General features: G+C 33.9%; 1 protein-coding gene across 4 annotated transcripts in view; it reads right to left on the minus strand.

Moving 5' to 3' along the window:
• Positions 1–2153: 2153 nt before the first annotated feature.
• The window catches only part of LOC149542143 (thioredoxin-like 4, chloroplastic), a 148495-nt gene continuing 123881 nt past the window's right edge, over positions 2154–26767 (minus strand). For 3 of the 4 annotated variants that reach the window (XM_089797175.1, XM_089797174.1, XM_089797176.1), the window contains one exon: positions 16367–16682. In XM_089797175.1, the coding sequence (XP_089653301.1) occupies positions 16554–16682 (129 nt within the window). In that variant the 3' untranslated portion in view covers positions 16367–16553. Of the gene's footprint in view, positions 2432–16366; positions 16683–26767 lie in introns of those variants that run through there. The other variant, XM_089797179.1, reaches the window with a different exon arrangement.

Below are 26767 nucleotides of genomic sequence, written 5' to 3' on the forward strand. Positions count from 1 at the left end.
AGATTCCTATGTTGTAGACAACATGTGCTTAAAAGAGGTGCGGACCCCTGTGATGTCATCAACACAACTCACAAGAGTGCACAAACTCCTAAGTGTCTCACAAATAAAATAATGCAAAATAATTAAATAATGCATAAACCTAAGTAAACTTAAGTAAGTGTAATAAGTAAATACTTGTTTACACCAACATATATGAATCATCCTAATGATGAGTTATACATCGATACTAAAGTTTCAAAGTTTTCTCTTATGTTGTTTTGACTCACCTTGACTAATTTGAGAGATTTGAATGACATTCTAAGCAACACAGACTAGCTCAATAATTGGCTTTTACGATCTAAAAGAAGACTATGATTAAGATATTATTAAGGTGGTTGGGATAGGTATGAATACTTGCAACCTATCATTCATGTTTTCATGCCAAGAAAGGAATGAACAATTATGAGCCCCAGATAGCATCAAGGAAATAGTGGATGGAATACAAATGATATCATAGACTGGTCTCATTTTTCCAAAGTGAGTGAATTATAACTAGAGATTGAGATTATATACATATCATTACTACTCTACACTCAAAAAAATAATTCCAAGTAGCTATATTAGAGAGGTAGATTAGAACTTTGCACTTCTGGAAAAAGTGACAAGATTTCTCAATTTACATTTTTTCTTTGGAAGACAAAATTAATGGATGAAAAATTAAAAGTTATCAGATCTACTAAGTTCCAAGTTGATCTTAATGAAGTATATGAGATTCTTTTAGCTCTTAACTTATATAGTAATGGTAAACAAGTCTAACAGTAGACTTTTTAGATCCCAACTATCAACTCCCGCCATGTTTAGCAAACAAGTAATGTGGATAGAAAATACAAACACAACACTTAAATTGCATTGATAAAATACATAATTGGTAATAATTTTCTCAATATATGATATCACATATAATTCCAAGAATAATGACAATAGTAGTATAATGTTTTCATGGAGTGCCCATTTTCCTTGGCACGTTGATATCACAAGTTAAATCAAGACATAAGTGATAATATTAAGCATAATAGTTTGGCACTCGAATATTCAAGATTAATAGAAAAAGAGCACATCATCTTTGCACCATAAATTCCAAAATGAGAAAAAAGAGCACTCCTTTATAGTATAATTTCCAAAATGAGCAAGTAGAAACACTCTACTTCATAATTTGCTTCCCAAGATTGGTGAGTAGTAAACACTTCAAACCTTCTACCTATTATCCCACCTTACACACTCTAAGGAACCTGATTCCTACATTGGATCTCAAAAAGGTTTTGCTAATACACACAAGACCCTACCACTTACCTACTCACAAGTTTTTATATTCCTAACTATGCACCAACAAAATAGTTCACTTTAAAAAAAACATTGAATCAAAATATACCTTTTAATTTTTCATTTAAAGGTCATAAAATGCACTTAGCCTGAATTAAGGGAGTTGCACAATATTTGAACCTCGACACTTATAAAATACATACAAGCTCCCATGCTCAAGGAAAAAAATGACATCATATCTTATTATTCTAAAGTCAAATAAGTTCAACTTGTAAATAAAAAGGAAAAATATCTTCCTTCCAAGTTTGAAACCAACTGGTTAGCAAATCACACAACACCTTATGCAAGCACTCCTCAAATCTCTCAATATTCCAAAACCAAAAGAGTTTACCTTAACATAAAATCTCATCCCAACATCAAGAATAGTTAAAGGGATTTAAGAAATTTTCTACAAGCTCTTTTAATCGAAAAAATGATATAATTCTGAAATATGTGTCCTTTTTAAAACATGACACAAAATCCTTTCTTTAATTTCCTTTTTGCATTTGCACTCAAGAAGAGTGATCATATACAAAATCTAGTTTTTCTTATTAAAATCATCATGTACTTTGTTTACAAGTCGCAGTTGACCTTTTGGCATGTCCAATCTAAATTTAACATATGTAATTATCACCCAAATGATATTTTCAGATAATAATACAAAAATTACCTTTTCAGCACTTATATATTTATATTTTCAATTTCACACAATCCCTTTTACCTTTTCAAGGTGATTTTAGTATTTTCCTATTTTGAGAAGAACTTAATTAAAATTTGACACATAAGAAAACTCTTTACACATCCTAAGAAATAAATTAAAGAATTTAGAGAGAAAATTTATTCATTTCATCATAGTAAGGTCTTGAATCACATATTATTTAGATAGACTAGCTTCATAGTTATATCAAATGTCACCATGCATTGTTACTGTGATTGTATTCCTGACACATCACACATTGCATTGCATTGCATAGAGACTTCCTCAAGAAAGTGCCTTTTCTATCAACCAAATCACAAATAGTGATGGGCTTCAATATGTTTATTTTTAGCATGGAAGATAGGGTTCTTCACCATCTCGAGATTACTTTGGTTGCTGTAGAAAATTGAGCTTGCTAATGTTAGCTACAATTATCAACCCATTAGCTACATTTACCAACCCATATCCTTTGTAATCACATAACTCACAAGTTGTATTAACTACTTCCCTATGTTCTAATTAAAGGAGGATAACTAAATTATGTTTTATAGGTTCTTTTTATACTATTATAGTTATTTTGAAATAAGAGTTAAAGCATAACCAATTAGAATCAGTCTATTTGGTTAGGAGATTTCATTAGATTACTTATATAAAATGTCAAAGTGAAGAGGCCCTTTGAGATAATTGAAGCATTTTTTTATAGCTTGTCATTTTTCCTCTTTAGGCTTTGGATTTAGAGGAAATAACTTCTACATTTTCTACATTATTTTCCTAATGATAGATCCCTATGTCATTTAAAATGTGGATTTGGAAAACTTATACATAATTTAGTCCAAAATCAAGTTTATTTATATTCTATGGGCTATGGCAAGATAATATCATAAAAATCAATTACAAAACATAGAACGGTAGTAGTACAATAAATCGAACTACCTATCAATTTTTGTACATTTCTTCATTCGCTAGTGTTGTAGCGTTAGGGGAGGCTCTAAGAAAAATTGATCATAGCGTCCATTGGTTTTAAATGTATGATACATTGAATAATCCAAAATTTGTCATATTGCTATAAGGATTTAATTGTGTAATTTTTGTGTCAAACTAATTGATCCACGTTTGATGAGTAGTGATTCACACATGAATCCAACTTCTTGTTAGAGGGATAGTTGCTACAATCAAACTTCATGTTTTTTTGTATTATTTGTGTGTTTGTTGATTTGTACATTTATGTTTGTATTTTTTGACTGATATATTTTATACGTATTTGTTCACCACTCTATTTATTTGTGTACTTCTGTACATGTTTATGTTTGTTGGTTAATAGGTTATTTGTCCTTGCTATTTTTTTTTATGTGCGTCTTTTCTTATTTATAAGTGTGTGTTTTATTGATTTGTGACTTTTTGTGTTGTGTGTTTGTTAATTTGTATATTTTTGTGTGTCTGACTTGAGTGACATATATATTTGGGTTTGAACTCATTGATTTATATATTTATGTGTGCACGTGTGCTTTCAATGATTTATATATTTGTGTGCTTGTTGATTTACATATTTTTGTCTATGTTCATTAGTTCATATATTTGTGTACGTCTTCATTGATTTATAGATTTGTGCATTTGCATGTATCTAGATTTGATTTAGGAACCTCTAATTTGTAAGAGGAAACTTGCATCACCTAAAAATATTTTCTAGGTTCTTAATGAGAGTTATCTTTGGAAGGCTCAATATTTTTGACAATTTTACTTATTTTAGTAAGTTGTTCATTTGAGGACGGATTATTCCAAATGTTTTCTGTAGAGGTTTATCTTGGATATATAAGTCTACCATTAAAATTTTGAGGCAACGTAAAGTCATTTTTTGAAGCTATTAATAGTTTTATGTTTGGTAATGTGGTACAAAAACTTTGAATTCAATTTTGAACGTTTTAGAGGCTTTCATGCAGTCTACACTAAAAGGGCCATAGAATACCATCTGGGTTCACATTTGGGGGATTTAAGACTGACAAAAACGAGGGACGAGGATTATTTTGGGTTGGGATTTATATAAGAAAGTAGATGTGGTAGGTATTGGGTGGGTATTGGAGGGGAGTGACAAAAAAGGAGTTTACGACATTTTTTTTTTAATAGGGCTTTCTTTAGTATGCCACGAATGCATGTGCTATAATTCATGTTCACTAAGTGAAGCCGTAATGGAGGCTCTAAAAGGGGGGTCAAACTTTGTTTGGGTGGTTGAGCCAATTAAGTAATGGTTCACAAGATATGACCTTTGAAAGTTGCACTTCTTTAAGAGAAATAGTAAATTTCCTTAGAACACTCTAATTAGTGTTCAATGTCGTTTAGGGAATATCCTAGACATATCACAATGTATAGAAAACAATATAGAGATGCTCGACTTAAAAAGATGGGAAGGGGTTACAATTTCTAGATTATTGTAAGGCTTCCCAATATAAAGAGAGAAATGTGGGTTACTAGGTTAGTTATGATGGTGTATATGGTGGCTCTGGATTGCAAATTATTGTAATGAAAATGCCCACATGGATGTAACACGTTATTTTAAGAAGATTGTAATGCCATTTTATTAGAGACAATAGAAAATACGTTTTTCCTTCTTTCAATTGTTTGGTTCTTGCAATTTTTTGTTTATTTCTTTTTTGGGTTGTATGTTGTTGGGATAGTAGTCAAAATTAGAGAGAAGAATTCCTATCATCTGATTAGAAGGTTTTTGTCGGATGTGTTTTCAATGTGGATGACACAAAGCGCTCGAGTGTCCCCAACATCGAGGAAGGACAAATAGAAAACCAATTGTCAATGCACAAGTTGCACATGTAGATGAAGATGTTGAATTGTCATATTCTCTAGAGGCTGAAAGAGGAGAGGTCCTTATTACTGAAGACACTTGCTAAAGGATGAGAAGGAACTAGAGAAAAGGAAAAACAAAAAAATGTTTCATAGAAGAGGTATGTGTAATGATAAAGTAAGCAATGTTATTATTGATGGTGGTAGTATGGATAACCATGTTTTAGGAAACTATGATTAAAAAAACAAAGTTAGTGAGAAGGGAACATCCAAATCTCTACCATATTTCTTGGTTGCAGAAGGATCACAAGGGTTTAGTCAACAAACAATGTCTTGTAAAGTTTAAAAGAGAAAAACTATCACATTGAGGTATTGTGGGATATTATGCCTATGTATGTTTGTCATCTATTATTAGGAGACTGAAAAATTGATTGGCATGCAATACAGAATGCACATGCAAATATCTATTCTTTAACAAAGAATGATGTTTGGCAAAATACGAAGCCGCTCGAGGAAACAAAGGAAAATGCATATAATATTGTAAGAGTATGTGTAATTGATGGAAGATAGTTTCTAGAAGGCATGAAGCATGAGCATATGTGTTTTTCTTTAATCCTAAAAGTTGATAAAGAAGTAGAAGATGTACTTGTAGTCTAAGTTATTGATTTGGATGAGTTAGAGGGTATATTGCATGTTGGTATCTCTAATTGTTGTTGTTTATTAGTGTCAAACACTTAGTCATATACTAGGCAGAGTTAGAAGGTCGTCACTGCAACTGAGCTACGCTATATAGGTCAAGTCATCAAATAGACTTGTAAATAAACATATATATTAAGCTCTATAGAAGTCGAGCAAGTATTTGGTCACTGAGTATTTTCAGTATAAGCCGAACCTAATGATTGTTGAGCAATTCAAGCATATTGATGTTGAGTCACACAGAAGGTGTCGAGCACAAAACAGAACGAGCATCACTAGCGAAGTACCAAAGACAGTAAGTCTCGAGAAATGCAGAATTGACATTCACGTCAAGAATGATACAAACTTTGAGGTAAATTGTTTCAAGTCGATATTGACAAGATATTTAATACTTGTAGATGTTACAGAGGTTATTACATATTTTATTACGTGGAACACAGATCCCTATATGTTGTGATTAACCAATCAGATGAAGAGGTCAAATAAGGAAGCATCTAGAAAACTCTTTATGGAATCTTTAAATAGAGCAGATCTGAACCTAATATGATGTATGGTGATGTGATGAGAAGGAGAGAACAATCTATTTGTGTAATCACATAGCAAAACAAATGTGATAGTGTGAACATTGCAGAAGAGGCAAACGAGTTTTGTTATTTAGCAACCTTGTCTATGCAGCGAAGGATAGTAAATCTAATCACATCAGATTGAAGAGAGGAGATCCAAAATCATCTTAATAGAGAAAACCACAAATCAAGTACTAAATTAGTTAAAATAGATTGAGTCAGGGATAATCTCTTAATAAAGTGGTCTTAACATATCTTTGTAAATCACTTAATTGAGTCATTACTTTGTTGTAAGTGTAAAATCATCTCACAGTGTACGACCTAACAATCTTAACAGCCTTTAACAAGGCAGACCCTTCATAGGGTAGATCATCATATATGGTCAAACATTGTAGCCCTAATAGGTTAACATTATTACTGCAGTAGTGAAGATTTGTGGGTGTCATCCCCACCCCAATTTTACCTTCACCTTGGACGCTTTCTGGGTAACCTAATCTTTGTGTTATGTACTTACATGTCATGCATGTGATTCATAGATTAGATCTATAGGTCATTACAATTTGATTTTGTAAGTTGTTTATGCATGCACAAGACATGAGATGGTAAATGTGGTGAATTCACTAAAGAATTGTTAAAAAGGTATAAGTGTTACAGTTCTTGATTAAATTTGTTAAGTACTTTTGGAGGAGAAAACTAAATATAGACTTGAAGTTTAGTTGATAACAGCACCCACAGACTTATGGAGAAACAAAAGTGGTGAATAAGAGTTTAAGAAATTAGTTGAGATGCTTGGTATGAAATAAAGAAAAAGGGGTGAGATGCTTCTTTGGCTATAATTTTCCCTTGTGTAGTGACATGTTCTTCTCAAGCTCCTTCTATGTTTTAGATTACAGTAAAATCAAGTTTTGAAGGGACTTGAAACCCTTTACAAAAAGACGAAAGATAAACCATTAAAGCACTGCCAACTTTTATAAGGACCTAAAACCTGAAGTTAAAAAACATTCAAACCAAGTTTTACAGGGACCTAAAACCAAGAGTTTAAACCAAACTTAACAACCAGGTTTTACAAGGACCTGAAACCTATACTTTTAAACAAATGGGAATGGAAAAAGGAAAGAACCAACGAAATCACCCCAACTAGAAACCAGCACACCCAATCCACAACCCGCACCTATAGCAACTCCTTGATTATGTTGCCACCTCTTTACCTACTTCCGCAGTACTCTGGATGAAGTTAGCAAACGAAGGAACAGGAGCCCCAAGAGCCTGAGCCACCTTTTTCCTAGTGCTCTACCTTGTTCTCTTGCTTGGCCCATCAAGACTCCCCACTCCAGCATATTCTAGGGGACATGATTTCTTCGCTACTTTTCTTTCCCAAACTAGCCCCCATCGCACAAAGGCTAGAAGTAACATGTTCCATTTTGAGGCCACTCTACTTAATTAGGTGATGGAGATGTTGCAGATACTCTTTTAGCTTTTCAGGAATCTTACCGCTATGCACTTCCAACTAGGTAATCTTAACCCGTTCGACATCCAAATCTCTCTACATAATCCCCTTTTTTTCTTCCAGAGTCATAACTGCATTATACATCCATGAGTCACCCTTAAGAGAAGTGTTCGCTTTGAGCTTAGCAATGTGAAGAAAGGAGAGCTTAGCATCATTCTTCCCTTCATCCACATTCCTGGGCTCAGAGGAAGTAACAATATTAATTTGGGTATCAGTATTTATGTCCATATTCTCCATCCTTTCCTCATTCACCCCTTTACTATGGGAATTATCCTTACCAACAGGGTCTTTGTCTTCACTCTCCTTACCCTTTTCCTCCTCCAAATTCACCTAGCTGGCATTATGTGAAGGGTGATCACTCATTTTATCCTCCTCCTCCACGTGGTTCTTCAACCCCATATTTCTATCATGACTTCCCTCGACATTATCTTTGCCAGTAAACACCCCTTTACTCCCAAAGTACTCATCTAGGTTGGACCTAAAATCCCCCATTTATGTTTTCTCATCATTTTTCGTATCCATCTTCTCATTATTGTCCAATTTCTCAAACTTCGTTATTTCCTCAACATGTTTCTTATTCCTTTCCTGTATTGAAACCTTTTTGTTTACACTTGCCCCTTCAACCTTAATTCTCTTAGGGTGGGTCTCACTACCAGTCCCTTTTCTTTTCTCATTGACAAGAGAGGGCTTTATATCCTTACTTTTACAATAATTTTCAATAAGAAAAATTAATCCTTCATGCAACATAGGATGAGACTCTTTTTTTCTATGTGCATAAAGGCTAAGAAGCACAGAGTAATTTAGAAAAAACGAGAAAGAAATCCTATCTTTGTGCCTAAAATGATTTAGGAAAACAAAGTGGAATTTATGGACCCTTTTAGCCCTACCATCAAGAATAAAGTACTCACGGATACAAGACAGCACATCCCTCCAGATCACTTTTATTTGATTCAGTTCGTAGAAGTCCCCGTTTTTCTCCAAATTCTTCTCTTCAACTTTTGTCTTTGGAAATTTCTTGAAGGCCACATTGGAGATGTCGGTTTCCTTACTAAATTTTAACCCTTCTTTTGGAAGCCCCATAACCTCAACGATAAAATCTTCAATCAAATACACCGTGACCCCATGCAAAGTAACCTTGTCTTCACCCCATGCAAAGTAACCTTGTCTTCAAACCAGTTTTTGAAAAAAGCTTTCGTAATATGGGGTCTATAACCATGGAGAAGCTCCAAATAGGTTGTCACATTACCTTTTTGCAAAATTTTCCAAACAGAATTCTTGGCCTTCCAAGCTTTGCAATTGCTCGGCTCTTGCTTTCTTGGTTCCCCGCCCATCTCGAAAACTTGAAAAACTCTATAGGAAACCAGAGAAGCACAACCCAGAAAAACAAGTAATGAATTGCAAATTACCGAGGAGCTAATAACTATACTTACGTGCCAAGCGCAAATCATAATTACAATTTGGTACTTCCTTAGGAATCTCAATCTGTCCTCAGTAAACCCACCACTCTTTTTCATAAATTTTTCAATCTTAGAAAATCTTTCCTTGTCTCGCATATGTCATGTCATTATTAACTAGCATTGTCAACTCCACACTCTTACATAGATCAGCATGCCACCTCAACTTGTTTTCTCAATAGACAACTTGGTTGGCAATCCAATCAGCCAAAGAATTTCCCTCTCTAAAAATATGGGAAAATATAACATTATCAAATGTGTACATTAAATTTTTTATTTCCGTATACTGGCTTCTATAGACCAAGTGATTGGGCTCTTGTTATTGAGCATATTAATGATATTTGGTGAATACCCTTCCATCCAAAGGTTCTGATAACTAGTTTCCACAACGATCCTCATAGTATATAGCGATGTTGTTGTCTTAGCTTTATGGCTAGTTGAGATCCCAATAGGAATAGCAATAGCATCAACAATTCTACAAGTATGGTCCCTCAACACCCCCCCACAACCTACTTTGCTAGGATTACCTTTAGCAACACCGTCAAAGTTTTCTTTTATCCATCCCATAGGTAGAGACTTCCATTTGACATTCTATCTTTGATCATCTATCTTATTTTTAAGGCCTTTATTTTGCATTGGATTATTGATTTGGAATTCATCATTAAATCTTCTATGAGAGTTAAAGTTTTCCTTGATAGCTCTGATTATGTTATGACCAAAAACCCACTTAGGCATTTCTTTGTCTCTAAATGCTTTGTTATTTCTTTCTTTCCAAATTCCCCACCAAAGATGGGGCAGGGTAATTCTCCACAAAAAACTAGTATTACCCTCCTTGGATAGACAAGTCCAACTCTGGAAGCATTGATCAATTTTGTTGTGTTGAACCCAATCCAAATTTCAATAGTTTAGGATATAACTCTACACTTTTTTACTATGACTGCAATTTAAGAAGAGATGGTTACTGTCTTCGTAGTCCTCTTTACACAAGTTGCATATGTTAACCGCATTGATTCCTCTTTTCTATGAATTATCAAAAGTAAGGATTTTGTTTTGAAGCAAGATCTAGAAAAAAGAATATTAATTTTTGGGGAGAGACCCTTTATCCAGGCTTTAGTCCACAAAGGTCGAGAACCTTTTTCCTTAATTTTGAAAATAGAGGAAACTTTAAAATAACCACTTGTATCATCACCCCATATCAATTTATCTTCAATATCAGGATAAAGGTTAAAGGCATTCAAGATTAATTAAGTATTACGAAAATCCTGATTACATTCAGTCAAATTAACCCATTTGTTATTAATCTAGTAATGTCCCACAAGAGTACCAAACATTTGTTTACATTTGTCAATCTGAGTTCTATCCTCAAAATCCTCAATCAGAGGATGATCCAAGATCCAAGCATCATCCCATAACTTGATCCTATGCCCATTACCCACTTTCCAAGAACAACCTTTTCTTAAAATGTTTTTAGCTCCCTGCACAGCTCCCTAGATAGCAAAAGGAGATAAAACATTAGGATAAGAAAGAAAATCAGATAAATAAGGAGCATTACAGAGGTATTTATGTTTCCAAATAGTACTTCATTCCTTATCATCATGATAAACTCTCCAACCCTGCTTAGCAAGAAGAGCTTTATCCATACTTCTCACTGACCTGATTCCCAATCCACCATCCATTTTTGGCTTACAAATTTGTTCCCAAGCAATTAATGTCATTCTCTTCCTCTCGTCAGAACCAGACCAAATAAAATGCCTTTGGATTTTGTCAATAGAATCAGCATATTTAGCTAGAATCTTGAAGAGACTCGGGGCATAAGTAGGAATACTTTGGAGACAAGCCTTGAGGAGAGTAATTTTACCAGCTTGACTCAAAAGATTACCCTTCCAACCTGCCAACTTCTTGTTAAATTTTTTAACAAGATCATCCCAAAAAGGTTCTAAAGGATTAGGCCCCAAAGGGAGGCCTAGATAAATACAAGGAAAAGGACCTATAGAACACCCAAAAAATTTAGCAATTTTATTCTGTCTAGAAATAGGAGTATTGATAAAATACAAAGAGTTCTTATTTCAATTTATCAGTTGACCAGAAGTAGAGGAATAGAGGTTGAGAGCTTTTTTAAGATTCCTAGCTTCTCTTACCTCAGCTTTACCCAGAAAAATAGTATCAACAACAAATTGCAAAGCATGGGCAAGGACACTTTCCCCAATACAACTTTGATTGATCCTACTTGCTCTCATGCTACTACTTCAAGTGGATGACATCTACTAGGGTTTCCTCTAGGGATGGTGTTGTTGTAGCTCATAATGTTCGTACTTTAGATCCACATAGGGTGAAAAGGCATTCTTCTGATGTTGGAGATATTCTTGTTTCAAAGCGTTTTTACCATTCATCTAAAAATGGAAATAGAAGAGAAAATAGATAATAATGTTTTTCTTTTCTCCTCTCATGGTGTGATCTATCAATTTATGGGTTTTTGGCCTAGCCTCCCTCAACTACATGCTTGGATCTCACTACATTGGGAGCCTCTCCCCTCTGTGTAATACATATTTTCTCTATGGCAAGGGGGTTTGTTGTTGTAGAGTTAGACATTGCTACAAAAGAAATATCACATTAGTTAAGAAGATAAATTTATGCTAATGATAAAACCATGGCACACTGATTTCAATCCACCTTCTAAAATGTTTATTATAATTATTATATGATTTGGACTTCCTTATATCCCCTTTTATCTTTAGGTAGATTCCCTTTTAGATGAACTAGGAAAAGTTGTTGGGGATTTCTTGATGGTTAATGGTGAATAGTCTGATATTTATCATTTCACCTACACCCGTATCCTACTGAATACGGATGTGTCTAAGAGTTCGCTTGCTAAAATATAATCAGATCTTCGAAAGGTAGGTAAATTCAAACATTGGACTATGAAGGGATTCCCTTCAAGTGTAGAAGATGTTTTAAAACAAGTCATGAGGTTGATCAATGTGGTTTAGAGAAAATGAGAATGACACCTTCATGGTGGTATGGAGCTTTAGTACAACATTATATGGTAGTGAATAAATCTAAAACTAAAAGGAATCTCTCATAGGCGGCTAAGAAAAATTCTTTGTGTCTTGATCTCCTTAAACTATTATCAAATCTATTGAACGGATTTATTAGAATAGTTGAGTGGTTCCTCCTATTGTTATCGTGAATGTGTACTAGTGATAGGGCTATCATTTTAGGTGGTTGCACTTCGCCTATTCAGAGGAATGTTATTGGTGTTGTCTCTTAAGATTGTGTTGGCAATATCTTAGGTTCTTTGGCTTGGTTGGTTGAGGTTGCAAAGATGAAAGAGATTTTGATTATTGAGGGAAAGAAGGTCAAGTCTTGTAAGCCCTTGTTTGATATGACTCTTTGTTCCCACAAGGGGAATATTAAAGGTAATTCTTGACAACCCTTGATGGGTTGTGTTGGGGCTAGTCTTTTTCTAGTCCTTTCTCTAGTTGTTTGCTTGCAACTTTTGTTTTTGTGTGTAAAGGTCAGTTGGGCTTTCCTTGTTCGTCTTGCATGCATTTTTGTCTCGGGTTGTTTTTACCATTTTATATTTTGACAATGTCCTAGCTATGGGTTCTAAGTCCATTGAGCGCCCATTTCTAAAGGGTTCCACATCCCTTCAAAACCCATTTTTTCCTTAATGAAACAAAAAATTATGCACAAATATATGAATCAAGGAAAACACATGTATATCACTAAATACACACAGACACATATAAGTTATCAAGCACACACACAATTTAATAAATCGATGAATGTAGATATATGAATCAACAAAAACACACACACAAATCAACAAATACAAAAACACATGCAAATATGTAAATCAAAAAATAAACAAACAAATTTATAAATCGACAAACAAGCACACAACTATATAAATCAAAAAATGCACACAAATGTATAAATCAGCAAATACTTAAATGATTATATGAACCAATAACTAGCGCGCGCCCACACACACACACACACACACACACACACACACACACACACACACACACACACACACAAATATATATAAATTAGAAAACTTCAACAAATTTATATCAAAAACATAAAAAGTAGATAAGTCAACCACCACACACATGCACATAAATAAATAAATTAGCAAACATACAAATATATAAATTAGTGCACACAGAAATATATAAATTTGCAAATATCCACACAAGTATACAAATCAAAGAATACACACAAATATATTAATCAATGAACATGTCATAGAAACAAGACTTGGCTCACTCAAGTTAGACTTGGCAAGACTGAGTCAAGTCAAGACTGAACAAAATATTGAAGAATTGACAAAAATCAATAAAGACGCACTAAAATACTTGTTTCTAATGAGTCCCAGCTAAAGTGAGTTCTTGTATGGAGACCTCAAACTCAATCAAAGATATTGGGCTCAAAGTTGGGAAGACTCCTAAAGAGTCCTAGAACTATGACACACACACATCCCGGACCCCCAAGATCTAGGGTAAAGTGTAGAAAGCTTTGGTAAATAATGCAGCTGTCAAAAGATTTGACCAAAAAGGTGATAAAATAGCACCTAAAGGGTCATGCATAAAAATGAGCGATGACCTAGAAATCTAAGCAAGATTGGCACAGAGAGAGACCACTCGAAGGATAGCTAAAAGTCAAAGGATAGCTAAAAGCTCCCAAATAGAAGTACTTCCATTTTAAGACAATACAATATATTAGGAACACAGAAAAATATATAAATAAGCAAACACACACACACACACACACACACACACACACACACACACATATATATATTTGTGTATTAATTTGGGAAACATATACAAATATACAATTGAGCAAACACGCATAAATATACAAATCAACAAACACAAAAATGCATAGATAAATATATAAAATAACAAGCATATAGAAACGTATGAATTAACGAACACACATACACAAGCACATAAATATATAAATTAGTAAACACGTACAAATATGTAAATCCTCGAATATAGACAAATATACAAATCAATGAATACACACAAACACATATAATTAATGAAAACAAGAACACAAATTAACGAAGACGCACGCACTCCCAGCACATGCACACGCGCACGCACACACACATCAATTGGCCAAATCACAAACACATAAATCAATGAAAACACACACACACACCCTACACAAAACTATATGAATCAACCCCCACACACACACATACACCTACACACAAATATAGAAATCAGCAAACATAAAAAAAGAAAAAAAAAATTGACAAACACACATACACATACAAATATACAACTACACAAAGAAATATATAAATAAAGGAATGCACACATAAACATAGAAATCAATCAATCAGCACACAAACATAAATATATAAATCAATGAACACATGCACAAATATACAAACCAACAAACCAACAAACCAAAAAACATCACACAAATACAGTTTTGACTCTTTTTTATGGTGCCATCAAGAACTGTGTTTTTGCTAAGGAGTAAACACCTTGTAGTTATGTGGTTCTCAAGATCCAAAAGCCAACATTTCATTGAAATGCATCGTAAACACCATTGGTTCTCCAACTTATAACGTGACATGCTTCCTTGCCAAACTATTTTCCCATCTTGTTGACTCTTACTTTAGAGATTCTAACCATTTTGTTCAATTTATTAAAGACACTAGATAAGGCAGTAGTTTCATCTTGGTTAGCTTTAATGTTGGTTCCATCTTCATAAAGGTCTCTATTCTTGATTCTAATCGAGATTGTCAAGCGTAAGGTTAATATTAAGGTTCCTTGTTTAGAGGAACTATGCTTATCATCCATTATCTTCTCCTTCAAAGGTGTCATTTATGAGCAAGTTGATGGTGTATTCATCATGGTTTCACTCCTTTCACCTATGATCACAAAATTTTATATAGAATAGTATAAGATATTACATTGAGTTATTCCCTCCTTAAACTTGAGTGGTTGAAGTGCTATCTAGAAGAGTTTCTTGCTCACCTCAACAATTTAGTTCCTTGCATATTCTTCACCAAAGAGATTGAATATGTCAATCATGTATTGTTCCTTGATGTCTTGATCCTGAAAATAACAAATGGCTCCTTTGGTTGTGAGGTTTTTCGCAAAACCACACACACTAAACATAATCTCCATGCTTCTTCTCACCACTACCCTAGTCACAACGATGGTATCCTTCAAACCCTTATTTTGATATCCTTTTAGATATGTGCTAGAGATAACTTAAACCATGACCTCATTCAACATTTTCATGCTTTCAAACAAAATGGTTGTTTACACAAGCAAATCTCTAGAGTCTTTCACGATGTTTAGCACTTTCATTATTTCTCCAATCCCCCTCCATCTCTCCCTAAGACTTCCCCTACTATTTCCCTTTTGTAGAAGGCATTTCCACAAGATCTCTAAGATTTTGAGCTAAAAAGGATTTGAGAAGCCTTTAAGCCCTTGTTCACCTTAAAGAATTCTATTCCCCTTCTCAAGGACTCTACAAATGTCTTTCTAGAGTCTAGGGTTTATAAGGTTTTGTGTTCTCGTGGCATCCCTACATAGGTGAGATCAATTGCTCCTTTACCACCATTATTAAAGAGCATGCAACATATATTTAAGCAAAAACATGGTCTTAATTAAATTTAGCCAAGCACTCATCTTCCACTAAAGAATCAACCATATTTTTCATCCCTACATTCTTTTGCATCCTAATGATAGATCACATAGAATAATCTAAAACATTAAAGGCAAAAATAATTACACAAATCCAAATATTACAATAGTTATAAAAAAACAACTTACCTAGAACCGCAAAATCAATTTTTCCACTGTTGAACCTAGTTTTCCTCATATTGTGAAATTTCTAAGATCCTCCTATAATTATTGATTGCAAAACCTTTCCAATCATTTCCCATCACAATGCACTCAAAAAACTTCAATCTAGATCTAGACTTCAATCTAGATCTAATTTCAAAAAACAAAACTTCATATCCTCTTACAAAATCTTATTACAAGTACTAAAGAAATATCTATGTTTTACTTATCTTTCAACCAAAATATTTCACAAAAAAAAATCCTCACAAAATTTATTCAGAACTAGAACTATTTCATAAAATGAAAGCTCATAACATCTCCCCTAAACTCATAAATGTGTGCAACATCCTCCTAGTTTATATAATTTGATATTGTAGAATAATTTTACATTCAATAAGTGTAAATCTCAAATAAAAAAATTTCTTCAATTTCTAGTTCTAAGAAAATGTCAACAAATAAAATTGTAACTCTATATAATTTAATATTACAAGTCATGAAGCTTATTATTTCTTTTTTAATTATCAACAAAATTAAATTTTACAAGTTGCAAGTCAAAACATGTTATATGTATTCCTTTTCAATTCCAAATGAATAATAGCCACAACTCTTTCACCAAAATATGAAGTTGCATCATTAAAAAAGGATTGTCCAATTTAAAATAAAAAATAGAATAAAATATATTCATTCTTCCATCGATTGTATACTTCTTGAGGTATATTTACGAATAGTGTCAATGAGTTTATTCTTATCTCTAGTAGGAAAAGAATCTACCAATATCCCATCTTTGTAAAAGTGGAAAAGTGGCACCACCTGCATGATTAAAAAATTATGGAAGTGGCTAATTAAAACATTAAAAAGACATCCACGAGGTTTTTTTTTTAAATGTTATCTATTACTAGAGCGAAGATAATTGCCCTTTTCTTCCATTGTCTGGTCAAAGTTAGAAAATGCAAGTGTTGGTTACTCCAAAATTTAAATACAACAGCAAATTTGTAATAATAAATTTCCTACACCACAAGATGGTATGAAACCACTATGATACCATTGTAGTAACCTCGACTGGCTCTTCGATAAACCAAGAGAATATATAAATTGAAATACTTTAGTGATACTGCAAATCTATTATCTACGCCAAATACAACTCAAAATATCGTGGAGAAAATTTATAGAAAATAGTCAATAACCATCATAGGAATCACTAATTTGAGATTTGCAATTCTAACCTACAGTGCTAATTACTAAACGTGATAAAATTATTGGTTGCAATTTATCATTTCTCAATACAAATTAACTATCTTTTGCATACACAACGAATACAAGTATAATGATAAGTCCCAATGAACAATTTCTGCTAACAATTGCCCTTGCACATTAACTTGCAGAATACAAATCAATTAATACTCTCAATGATAAGAGTAAACTTGGATATGTCTTGAGATGCTCACACACTATTCTTGGAGAGGTCCATTCAGCATCTCTATCAAACGTGGGGTTGTAGAAGTATTGTGCCAACCTCCCAAAGTCCCATGCAACATGTATGTACCTGAAACCTACCTTTCCAAATGCAAATGCAACCTCACAAATAATCTATAGGCTTCCAAAATCAACCCGCAAGCCCAAATTAAGAAACGCATGTCAAAGCTCAACACAAACCCCAAAACTCAATGGAGTGATCATAGGCCTCTACAATCCAATGACAAGACTCAATAATTGATCACAAGCCCTCCTAATGTGATCACAAATAGGTAATATGACAAATCCCTGCCTCAATATTGGCGGCCAATCAAAATGTAGTTTGAACCCCTTTGAAACTATGCGCAGTATTGCAGCAACTAGGCATTTGAGATGTAAATATACAATGGCAAATATGCAAATGAACAAACTCATGTTGGGCAATATTTCTTGACGCCTCAATGATAATGATAAATGAGTAATAAAGTGAAATGCAATGTCTTCGGAAAGCACTTGTCTTCCTAGCCACAGTATTGACAATAATGGAAATATGTGAATTTAATTTCCAGAATTCAATTTCCAAACTCTCTTACCTCAACTAAAGATTAAATCACAATTCTAATCCCCAACACAACAGTATCTCCTAATCACAAAGTATATAGCAATGGAGATATCAAGCAATTTTAAAAACTCAACTACCAATTCCATTTTACCTTAGCAATGGATTGGAAAAGATCTCACACAATCATTCAAACCCTCGGAAGAAATAATCAAAAGCAAAGTAGTCAAGTGGATGCATTTTTCCTTACAATGGGCTCATAATTATAACACCAAATGGCACTTAGCTTCTTCCTCACATCTTTCACTTAAGAAGCTTCATCAACAAAACATCATGTTATAACATTAAATATAATAAAGTGTCATTAAGTTAATGTAACCTTAATATTTAATTAATTAATATAAACCCATCCACTAAATAGCCATTGTCATCGTCACCAAGTCCACTGCTAAATATGGTAGCTGCCCAAATGAGACATACTAAAAATAGTAATTCCACAACTAAGGCCCTCAAATCTCACCCTCATCTCACAAGGGTCGATATGATGAACTAACTCAGACAACTATAGAGACTTGCCAAAAAAAATGGGGACATTATAAAGCTAGCCCAAGCTAGACAAGGTTGTGGAGACAAGATGAAAGGATTTGTGATGAATTGAGTTAGAATTTTTCAAAAATGCTTGTTCTAATTTCAATTTGATCATAGAAAGTCTAGAAAGATTATGGAAGATAACATTGATGGACGCGTGAAACCCTGAAATTTGGCAAAGTCTAAAAAGTATTTGAAAACTCCAAAAATCGTAATGTTTTATATAACTCCTCTAAACTTGAAAGCACTCTCAAACATCATTACAATATTTATATAAAATATAAGTTAACTTATACTTAAACATTATATTTTATATAAATCATTTTCCCTTCTAAGTTGAAGAAATTGAAGTGATAAATTAGGGAGAATATTTCACAACTTGGGAATCCCATTCACCACTTCACCAAATTTATGCCCCAAAAGAAGGATGGCTTCAAGTGAAAGTCAAACACCAAATAAATAGAGAGGAATGAAATTGAGGAGAAGAGATTTGAATCAACCAAACACTGCAAGAGAGAAACAACAAAATCTGAAAACAAAAAGAATTGAATCTCCTTTCAACTAACTTGAATTGCAAAATATTAAATAAAATTGAAATCCATGGTGAATGAACCTTGAAAGCATTTCAAACTTGAGTATAAGCTAAAAATGTTGAAATGAACACAAAACGTATGGGTTGGGAACTTGAGAACTCTGCCCTTCGATATTCCCAAAGATCAAAAATTTTGACCATGTGTTAAACAAGATTTAGAAGTGTTTAATTTCCTAGATGATCAAAAGGGTAGAAACAAAGTTTGAAGAGGCAAGATTGATGAAAATGCAAGGGAAGACAAAATTTGTGAATAAATGAAGAGGTCCACTCCAAAATCAAGTCGAAATTTCCAAGATCTTGGGATTTCAGCCGTAAGAACGTAATGCACTTCAAGGTAAAATTAGATTGGAATCCTTTATGTGGACTTGAAATGATGGAGACTAGCAAATTTGATAAAATTTTCAAAGAAGCAATATATGAATTTTCCAAAACTTGGGAATTTCATTCCCAACTTCATCAAGTTTCTGCCATGAACCCTCTTGGGCAGAACTTTCGCAAACTTTGGGAATTTTATTCCAAACATTCTAAAATTTCCAATATCTCTTTGTTGGTATAATATCAATGATATCATAACTATCTATCAGTTATGGCATCATTTGTAATAGTTTTGCAGTTATTAAACTGCAATCCTCTTGTATAAATGTACGCATATTCATTGAGTCAAATATTAAACATCCTCCACTCACATTTGGTATTAGAACGATTTCTCGTCTTCTTAGGGCTTTGAATCTATTGAAGTATGTGGTGATGAAAGAACTTGTAAAGTAGTTGTTGGTTCTCAATCATATCAGTGAAAGTGTTGATGCTATAGAAGATCTTTGATGTTGATCTATAAGGCCACAATAATGGTTTCCACTTTCTATCACGAAGAAACCGGATGGAAAGTGTGAATTCCATTATTAAGAGGCTTTGAATGAAGATTTACCTTCGAATGAAGGGCCCCTAGAGCTTCATTCAAAGCCTTGAGACTAGGGGCTTTGAATGAAGCCCTAAACTTCATTCAAAGCCTAACGTAGGGGTTGTTGAGTCAAAATAGGGGCTTTGAATCTATTGTTGTCGAAAAGTGCCCAGAGGGCTTCATTCGAAGCCACCACTAGGGCACCCTTGTAACCCCAAGGGGCTTCAATGAAAGGCTCTAGAATGGCTTCATTTAAAGCCCCTTAATTCGAAGCCTCCAAAATATAGATTTTTAAAATTTTCTTAAATTTTCTATCAAAATTTGCTCTTGTAAGGGCTCCAAGGGCTAAATAGGTCCATATTTAAAAACTAGACATACCATATTGTTGTACTCTGAATAAGCTTTCCAATGACTATACTTTTAATATACATTGTATTTATTGTGATATTTTATTTGTAATTTTATTAAATATAGGTTTTCTGTTCATTTCACAAGTATTAATCCATCTGACGTCAATGGAATCTTTGTTGTAGCATTAATCCAAGTAATATTCTCTGTTGTTTTTATCATTGACTGCTTGCGATCTCTGTAACATTCGTTGTTGCTAATACTTATTTTATACATGCTAACGGCATCTCTGTTGTAGCATATTGTTGGCTCCTATTGACTGAAACTTTCCAAAGTAATACTCTAATACTTAGTGGCATCTGGAGAACGATATCCATATTAAAAATAAATTGTTGGCCATGCTTTGTTGTTATGTATACCTTTGTTCGAAGGGTGAGTCTTCCCCTAATTTCTATATTACTTGCTTTGACATAGAAGTTTAGAACTAAGACTTTTGCAAGCCAATATCTTAGGAGTCTTTTATGAGGTTTTTAGATGTGAATAAGATTTGTTTGGAACGATTATCATGGTTATAGATTTACACTTATTCTTTCTCAACGTTGTTTGTATGTTCCAATGTATAATCACTTTTCTATAAATGCTGAAACTGTAAGTCTTCCATATGTTTAAGTTCATTCATTCTAACTTAATTGTTGCTAGTACTATGCAGACGTTCTTCTCTATTAACATAAAGTTGTCGCTTTCTGAAGCATTTTGAATGTTGTAGAATGGTCATTCTATATTTTATATTCCTCTTCCATAGCATAACTCCATAGTAAGGCTGCAGAATGGTTTTTCCTTTGTTATATGTATTTTGGTCCCTGTGAATTCTGTATATGCATGAACAAGTATTCTTTTCACTGCATGACTTCTCTATTTCAGTGAAAATGATTCTTTGGACTTCTCTCTCTACACTGATTAATAAGAGTTTAATATCTTATATCTATCTCTCTATTGTTCATTAATCAAATTCTTATATCTGGCTTTAATGACAACTTCTATGTACCTTTGACATTGATAACATTTATAGTGTTGTTCATGCTTATTAGATCCTTTAACATCAATGACAATATTTTCATCAATCTCCCCCGTTGTCATTGATGACAATACTTCCTTATCTCTTTTGGGTCTCCTCCTTTCTTTATATCTCCCCCTTTGACATCAATGGCAAAGGTGGCAAAGGGATAACTGCCAATCTTGCATATTATTTATCAAACGCTTCCCCTTTGAAAGTTCTCTATAAATCCTCTTAGAAGACTTCTCTTGTTTACTCTAGGCTATCAATTTATGCATCTTCTCCTTTGAAGGTTTCTTTTTTTTTTAAACATTGACATTAATAAAATCAGCTTCAAAACATCAACTATCTCAATTTTGAACCATCTTACACTTTTCTCAAGGGGCTTAATCCATACTGTGATATGTTTCTCCAAGGGACTCATGAATATCTCATATATATCTCCCCATGAGTTCATGCTTCTCCTCTCAAACTAAGAGGCATATGAACTGCAAGTTACACTTGTATTAGTTTCTCCTTCTCCTTGAATTATTTTCCTTCTCCAAATTTTTTAAGTTCTTCCTTTGTGATCATATTTGGCATCCTGTTCCTTGACATCTCCTTGAGTTTCTCCAACATCAAGTCTACAATGTTTTGCTATATGTCAAAATTTATTGCATTTATAACGTAAAGAAGAATATGGTTTATAATTTATGCTTCTCCATCCATAACGATTTCTCATTTGATTTCTGCATTCTCTCGCTTTGTGACCAAAGTAGTTGCATAAGTAACAATATCCATAGAAGCTAGGTATATATCCTTGCTTTCTATAATCCTTTTTAAGTTCAATTCATGTAAATTTTGTGGATGGATCTGTTGTATTACTTCCTTGCTTGACAAAGCCTTTAAATGTACCATTTTGATCATTTGACTTTCCTTCATAACCTCCTCTTGTCTTGCTTGAGGATGGTCTTTAACTATCATTACATCAGATAGAATTTCAGAGCTCTTTTCAAATTTGAGACTATTATTCAATTTGACATTGCTTTCCTCTAGGTCCTTTCTTAGCTTTGCAATTTCTTGTCTTAATTTTGTACACTCGTGATCATCTTCCTCAACTTATTTATATTCCTTTAGTTGATTCTTTAATTCTTTAATTTGTATCTTGTACTTGGTGACTTTCTCTTTTAGTTTCGTATTTTGTTTGTATGCATAATTCAACTCTTCCATGACATCTACATCTTCTTCCTCACTAGAAGACTCATCAATCACTTCTTCACCTCATCCTCGTCAGTTTCTTCATCCTCATTGCACGACTTATCAACATCTTCTACTTCTTGCTCGTTGGTCATAGCCAAAAAGAGTATCTCATCTTCTGCATCATCAATTTGGTATTTATCATTACTCTCTTCTGATGAGCCACTTTCTTTCTTCGGGTATAGACTCTTTTTGTGCCTGTGAAACTTCTTTTTCTTATGATGGTTCTTAGCATGCTTCTTATCCTTTTTCTTTGTATAATTTTTTTCTTCATCGTCACTAGAGTCACTGCTATTTAGAGGGAATTTTGATGCATAATGTCCCAATCTTCCGCAATTGAAACATTCAAACTTCCCTTTTTTCTTCCCATTGCTCTTTTCCAGCTTTCTTTTAAAGTAAGCATCTGATTCATCTAATTCACTATTTGAGCTTTGACTTGAAATTTTGTTTTTGTTTTTACCCCTTTTAGACGCCTTGAATGCTATTTCCTTCTTTGAATCATTTCCTCCACTCTCATTTCATAGGCGGTCAGGATCCCATGTAATTCATTTTTTGTCAAAGAGTCTAAATCTGTCATCTCCTCGATTGTAGATACTTTAGAATTAAATTTCATAGGTAATGATCTCAAAATATTATCTACTACTAGTTGTTCCATCATATCTTGACCAAGGCCTTTCATCAAGTTGACAACATCATCCATACAATCAAGAAAGGCGGCAACATTTTATTCCTCCTTCATTTTGAGACTTTCAAATTCACTTTGATGGGTTTGTAGTTTTTCCTTTTCTACATTATCTGCTCCTTCATAAACATTTTTTAACTTGTCCCAAATGTCCTTAGCAGATTTGTAATGCATAACTTTTGCAAATTCTGATTCGGCAAGATTGCAAAGAGTTGCATGTTTTGCTTTGGCATTATTTTCACATCTTCTCTTTCCAACTGAATTTGTTGGTGGGTTTTGTGGTAGTGTGTAATTGTTAGCTATTTTTGCCCTCCAGCCAAAGCTGAGAGATTTGAATTTGGACACATATAACGTTCACATATTTGAATTATTCAAATATTAGGGCATGCAAAAATAGCTATCTTTAAAACCTTAGGTTATATCTTATTTCCTAAGTGATCACGTGTTTTTATATTCCAGTGGACCTGTATCTTGGTCATCATCTCATCTTCCATGATCTACGGCTATTGCTCTGTCACTTCCCAGAAGTGCGCGGACTTTATTTTATGCGACAAAGCAACAATGTGTTGCGTGTACCAGGTAGGCCTCTCTTCCTTCTTGCAGCTAGTGGAGTTGTCAGAATTAAGCACAAATAGCAAGGTCTAATTTGTTCTTTGTGACATATGTGGGTCCTATTTTCCTTGTGGGCCGCAGGCAAGGTCGAAAGTTGTTAGGTGAGTTGGCAAAAGGCAGTGTTCTAATTGGTGGAAGTACTGATAGGATTAACATATCTTCATGTCATCAGATGAAATGAGATCTATGGTTGTCGCTTTGTCGCTTTCTAAAGCTGCAAGGTAGTTAACTCATGCGACAAAGCAACAAATGAACATGTGTCCCAACGGGCCCACTTAAGATAGTAACAACGCCAGTTACGTTGCGGTTTCACAAGCAATTGCGATTAAGTCTTAAAGTGGCGAAGGTTATATGATGAGGCCATCAGCTTGTGAAGACCTTGCGAGCTGGCGAAAGGAAATAACCTCATTGGTCCACGTGGTGCTTTCTGGTTGCTGGGCCCGTTTTGATTGCTATTTTCGATGATTTGTCAAGCCAGGAAGGAAGTTAGTTTTCTCTGCACAATCCGATCTCCATGATTGATCTCAACCACTCCCGAATGAATGCAAGACTAGAAAAAACACAAAGGACATTCTTTCCACCGCATGGTTACCCATCTACCCCGTCAGGACGTCAATGGCCACCGTTTCTGTCTTCTCAAGGTTGTTATTTTTGTAAAATATTGAATTTCCATGCATCTGGACGTGTACTAGGATCATATCTTCTCCGGATTTGCATGATTGTCCCCTACACCTTTAATTTTAGTGGTTGAACTTGGCTTCTTTTTGAAGCTATCCCAGTTATGCTTGAACTATAAAAGCAAGTTTGTTACTCTCCTAAGGGCTCTCTCTTTTGCGATTTCCAGAGCTTTTCTATAAAATTACCTATGCGCAATAGAGATCTTCTCTACTATATCCATTTTCTGTTAGCTGAGTGTGTGTGCATTCCTGTGGCCTCATTTGTTGAATGTATTTTGATAGTTAAAATATCATATGATCATGTTCAAACTTGGTGATTGATTAGATCAAGTGAATCCATTGTGTTCCTTCTCTGATTGTATTATCTTTTGGCTTATCTAAGATATTGAGATTGAAAAGGTGTATATAATGGTATATTTTGATAAATCTATTAAGTTCTAGTGCATTCATTGGGAAAGAAGTAGACCCATATACTATTTTGGTGCATCACCTCCTTAAATTAGATTAGGTGGTTTTGCCTTCATGCATTTCTTCTCCCTTTTCCTCTAAAGCATTAGTTAGGTGCATCCTGATAGTGAAGGAAGTCAACCTTCTCCGAAGACTCAATCTCAAATTGCAAAGTCCCAATCTTTCAAGATTGTTTCCATGTTACACAAGGCTACCTGAGAAGTATTCCCTCGGGCTCGGGTGCAAGTTTTTGTGTCAACAGTAACCATCTAGCACTAATTACCAAAAATCAAATCCAATAGCAGTTAGGTTTCTATTTTTATGCTCTAGTAAGCATAGTTTGTCCCATCAAACATTGGTGTCTTATTTTGAAAGATTTCACCCATTGTGCTCTTTTAGATCTACCTTCAAGTGGTTAGGCTTTATAGAAGGAACCAACTTTGATACCAATTCTAAAGCACACAATTATATTGAGAGCGGGGGTGAATCAATATACTAACAAATTTCCCAATTTAAAACTTTTATCCATACAATTAACTTCAAATGCTGAAATGAACAATTATGCACATGAACACAATAACCCAAAGATGAACAACTATGACAATAAATGCTTTTATGTAAACTTTGTTCTTTTACAATGTCTTGTAGGCGTCGACCTACTAGAGGCTCCAACCCCTTTGTTTGTGAGCACCAACTCATTGGAAGCTCCAACTCCCACACTCCACAAGCTCCAACCTACTAGAAGAACCAATCCCCACTGTTGTTTTCATGAGCACAAATTGTTCTTCCACCCTAGCAATGTTGTTGGCATCAACTAATGATGCATGCTTTCTCAATAGAGTTTTTTCTCTTCAAACTGATGTGTAAATATGCTTTATATCCACAAAATATCCTCATTTATATTTTCTTCAACAGAACGGCAATATCTTCTATTGAATTTCTCTTATATTAATTTATCATACACTTTATTGTGTGTGTGTGTGTGTGTGTGTATATATATATATAGTTTGCCCTTTTTATTTTTTCGCTCGCTAATTTATTCTTTTTATGATTTGCATTTATATTCCACTTATCCTTCTATTATCTACACAAGTCTCTTTCACTTCTACATATTCTTCTCAAAGCACATCTCTTTTTAATTATATATCATCACACTTCTCTTTAATCTCTCATATTTGAATATTATAATATTGTCCAATCTCCACTTACATTTCACACTTTTACTTTTTAAATAAACTTCTTCAGTTGCCACTTACTAACACTCTTCTTTTCAACTGTTCTCCGCCACTAGCATACTTTATTTTCCAAAAGTTTAGTCCCTTCTTTTCTTTTATTTCTGAAGAATCGTATGTTTTGTATTAAAAATATATGTCTCTTCTTAAAAAGCCATAGAATTTGTAATACTAATCACCCATCGACTTATTGCTTCGATAATATTATAGCTGGTACTATGCAGATGTTCTTCTCTATTAACATAAAGTTGCTGCTTTCTGAAACATTTTGAATGGTGTAGAATGGTCATTCTATATTTTATATTCCTCTTCCATAGCATAACTCCATAGTAAGGCTGCAGAATGGTTGTTCCTTTGTTGTATATATTTTGGTCCCTGTCAATGATGTATATGCATGAACCAGTATTCTTTTCACTGCATGACTTCTTTATTTCAGTGAAAATGATTTTTTGACTTCTCTCTCTACACATATTAATTAAACTTTAATATCTTTTATCTATCTCTCTATTGTTCATTAA

This window comes from Cupressus sempervirens, chromosome 8 (genome assembly GCF_028749045.1).
Source record: "Cupressus sempervirens isolate cs-2001-9-10 chromosome 8, ASM2874904v1, whole genome shotgun sequence".
Lineage (NCBI taxonomy): Eukaryota > Viridiplantae > Streptophyta > Pinopsida > Cupressales > Cupressaceae > Cupressus > Cupressus sempervirens.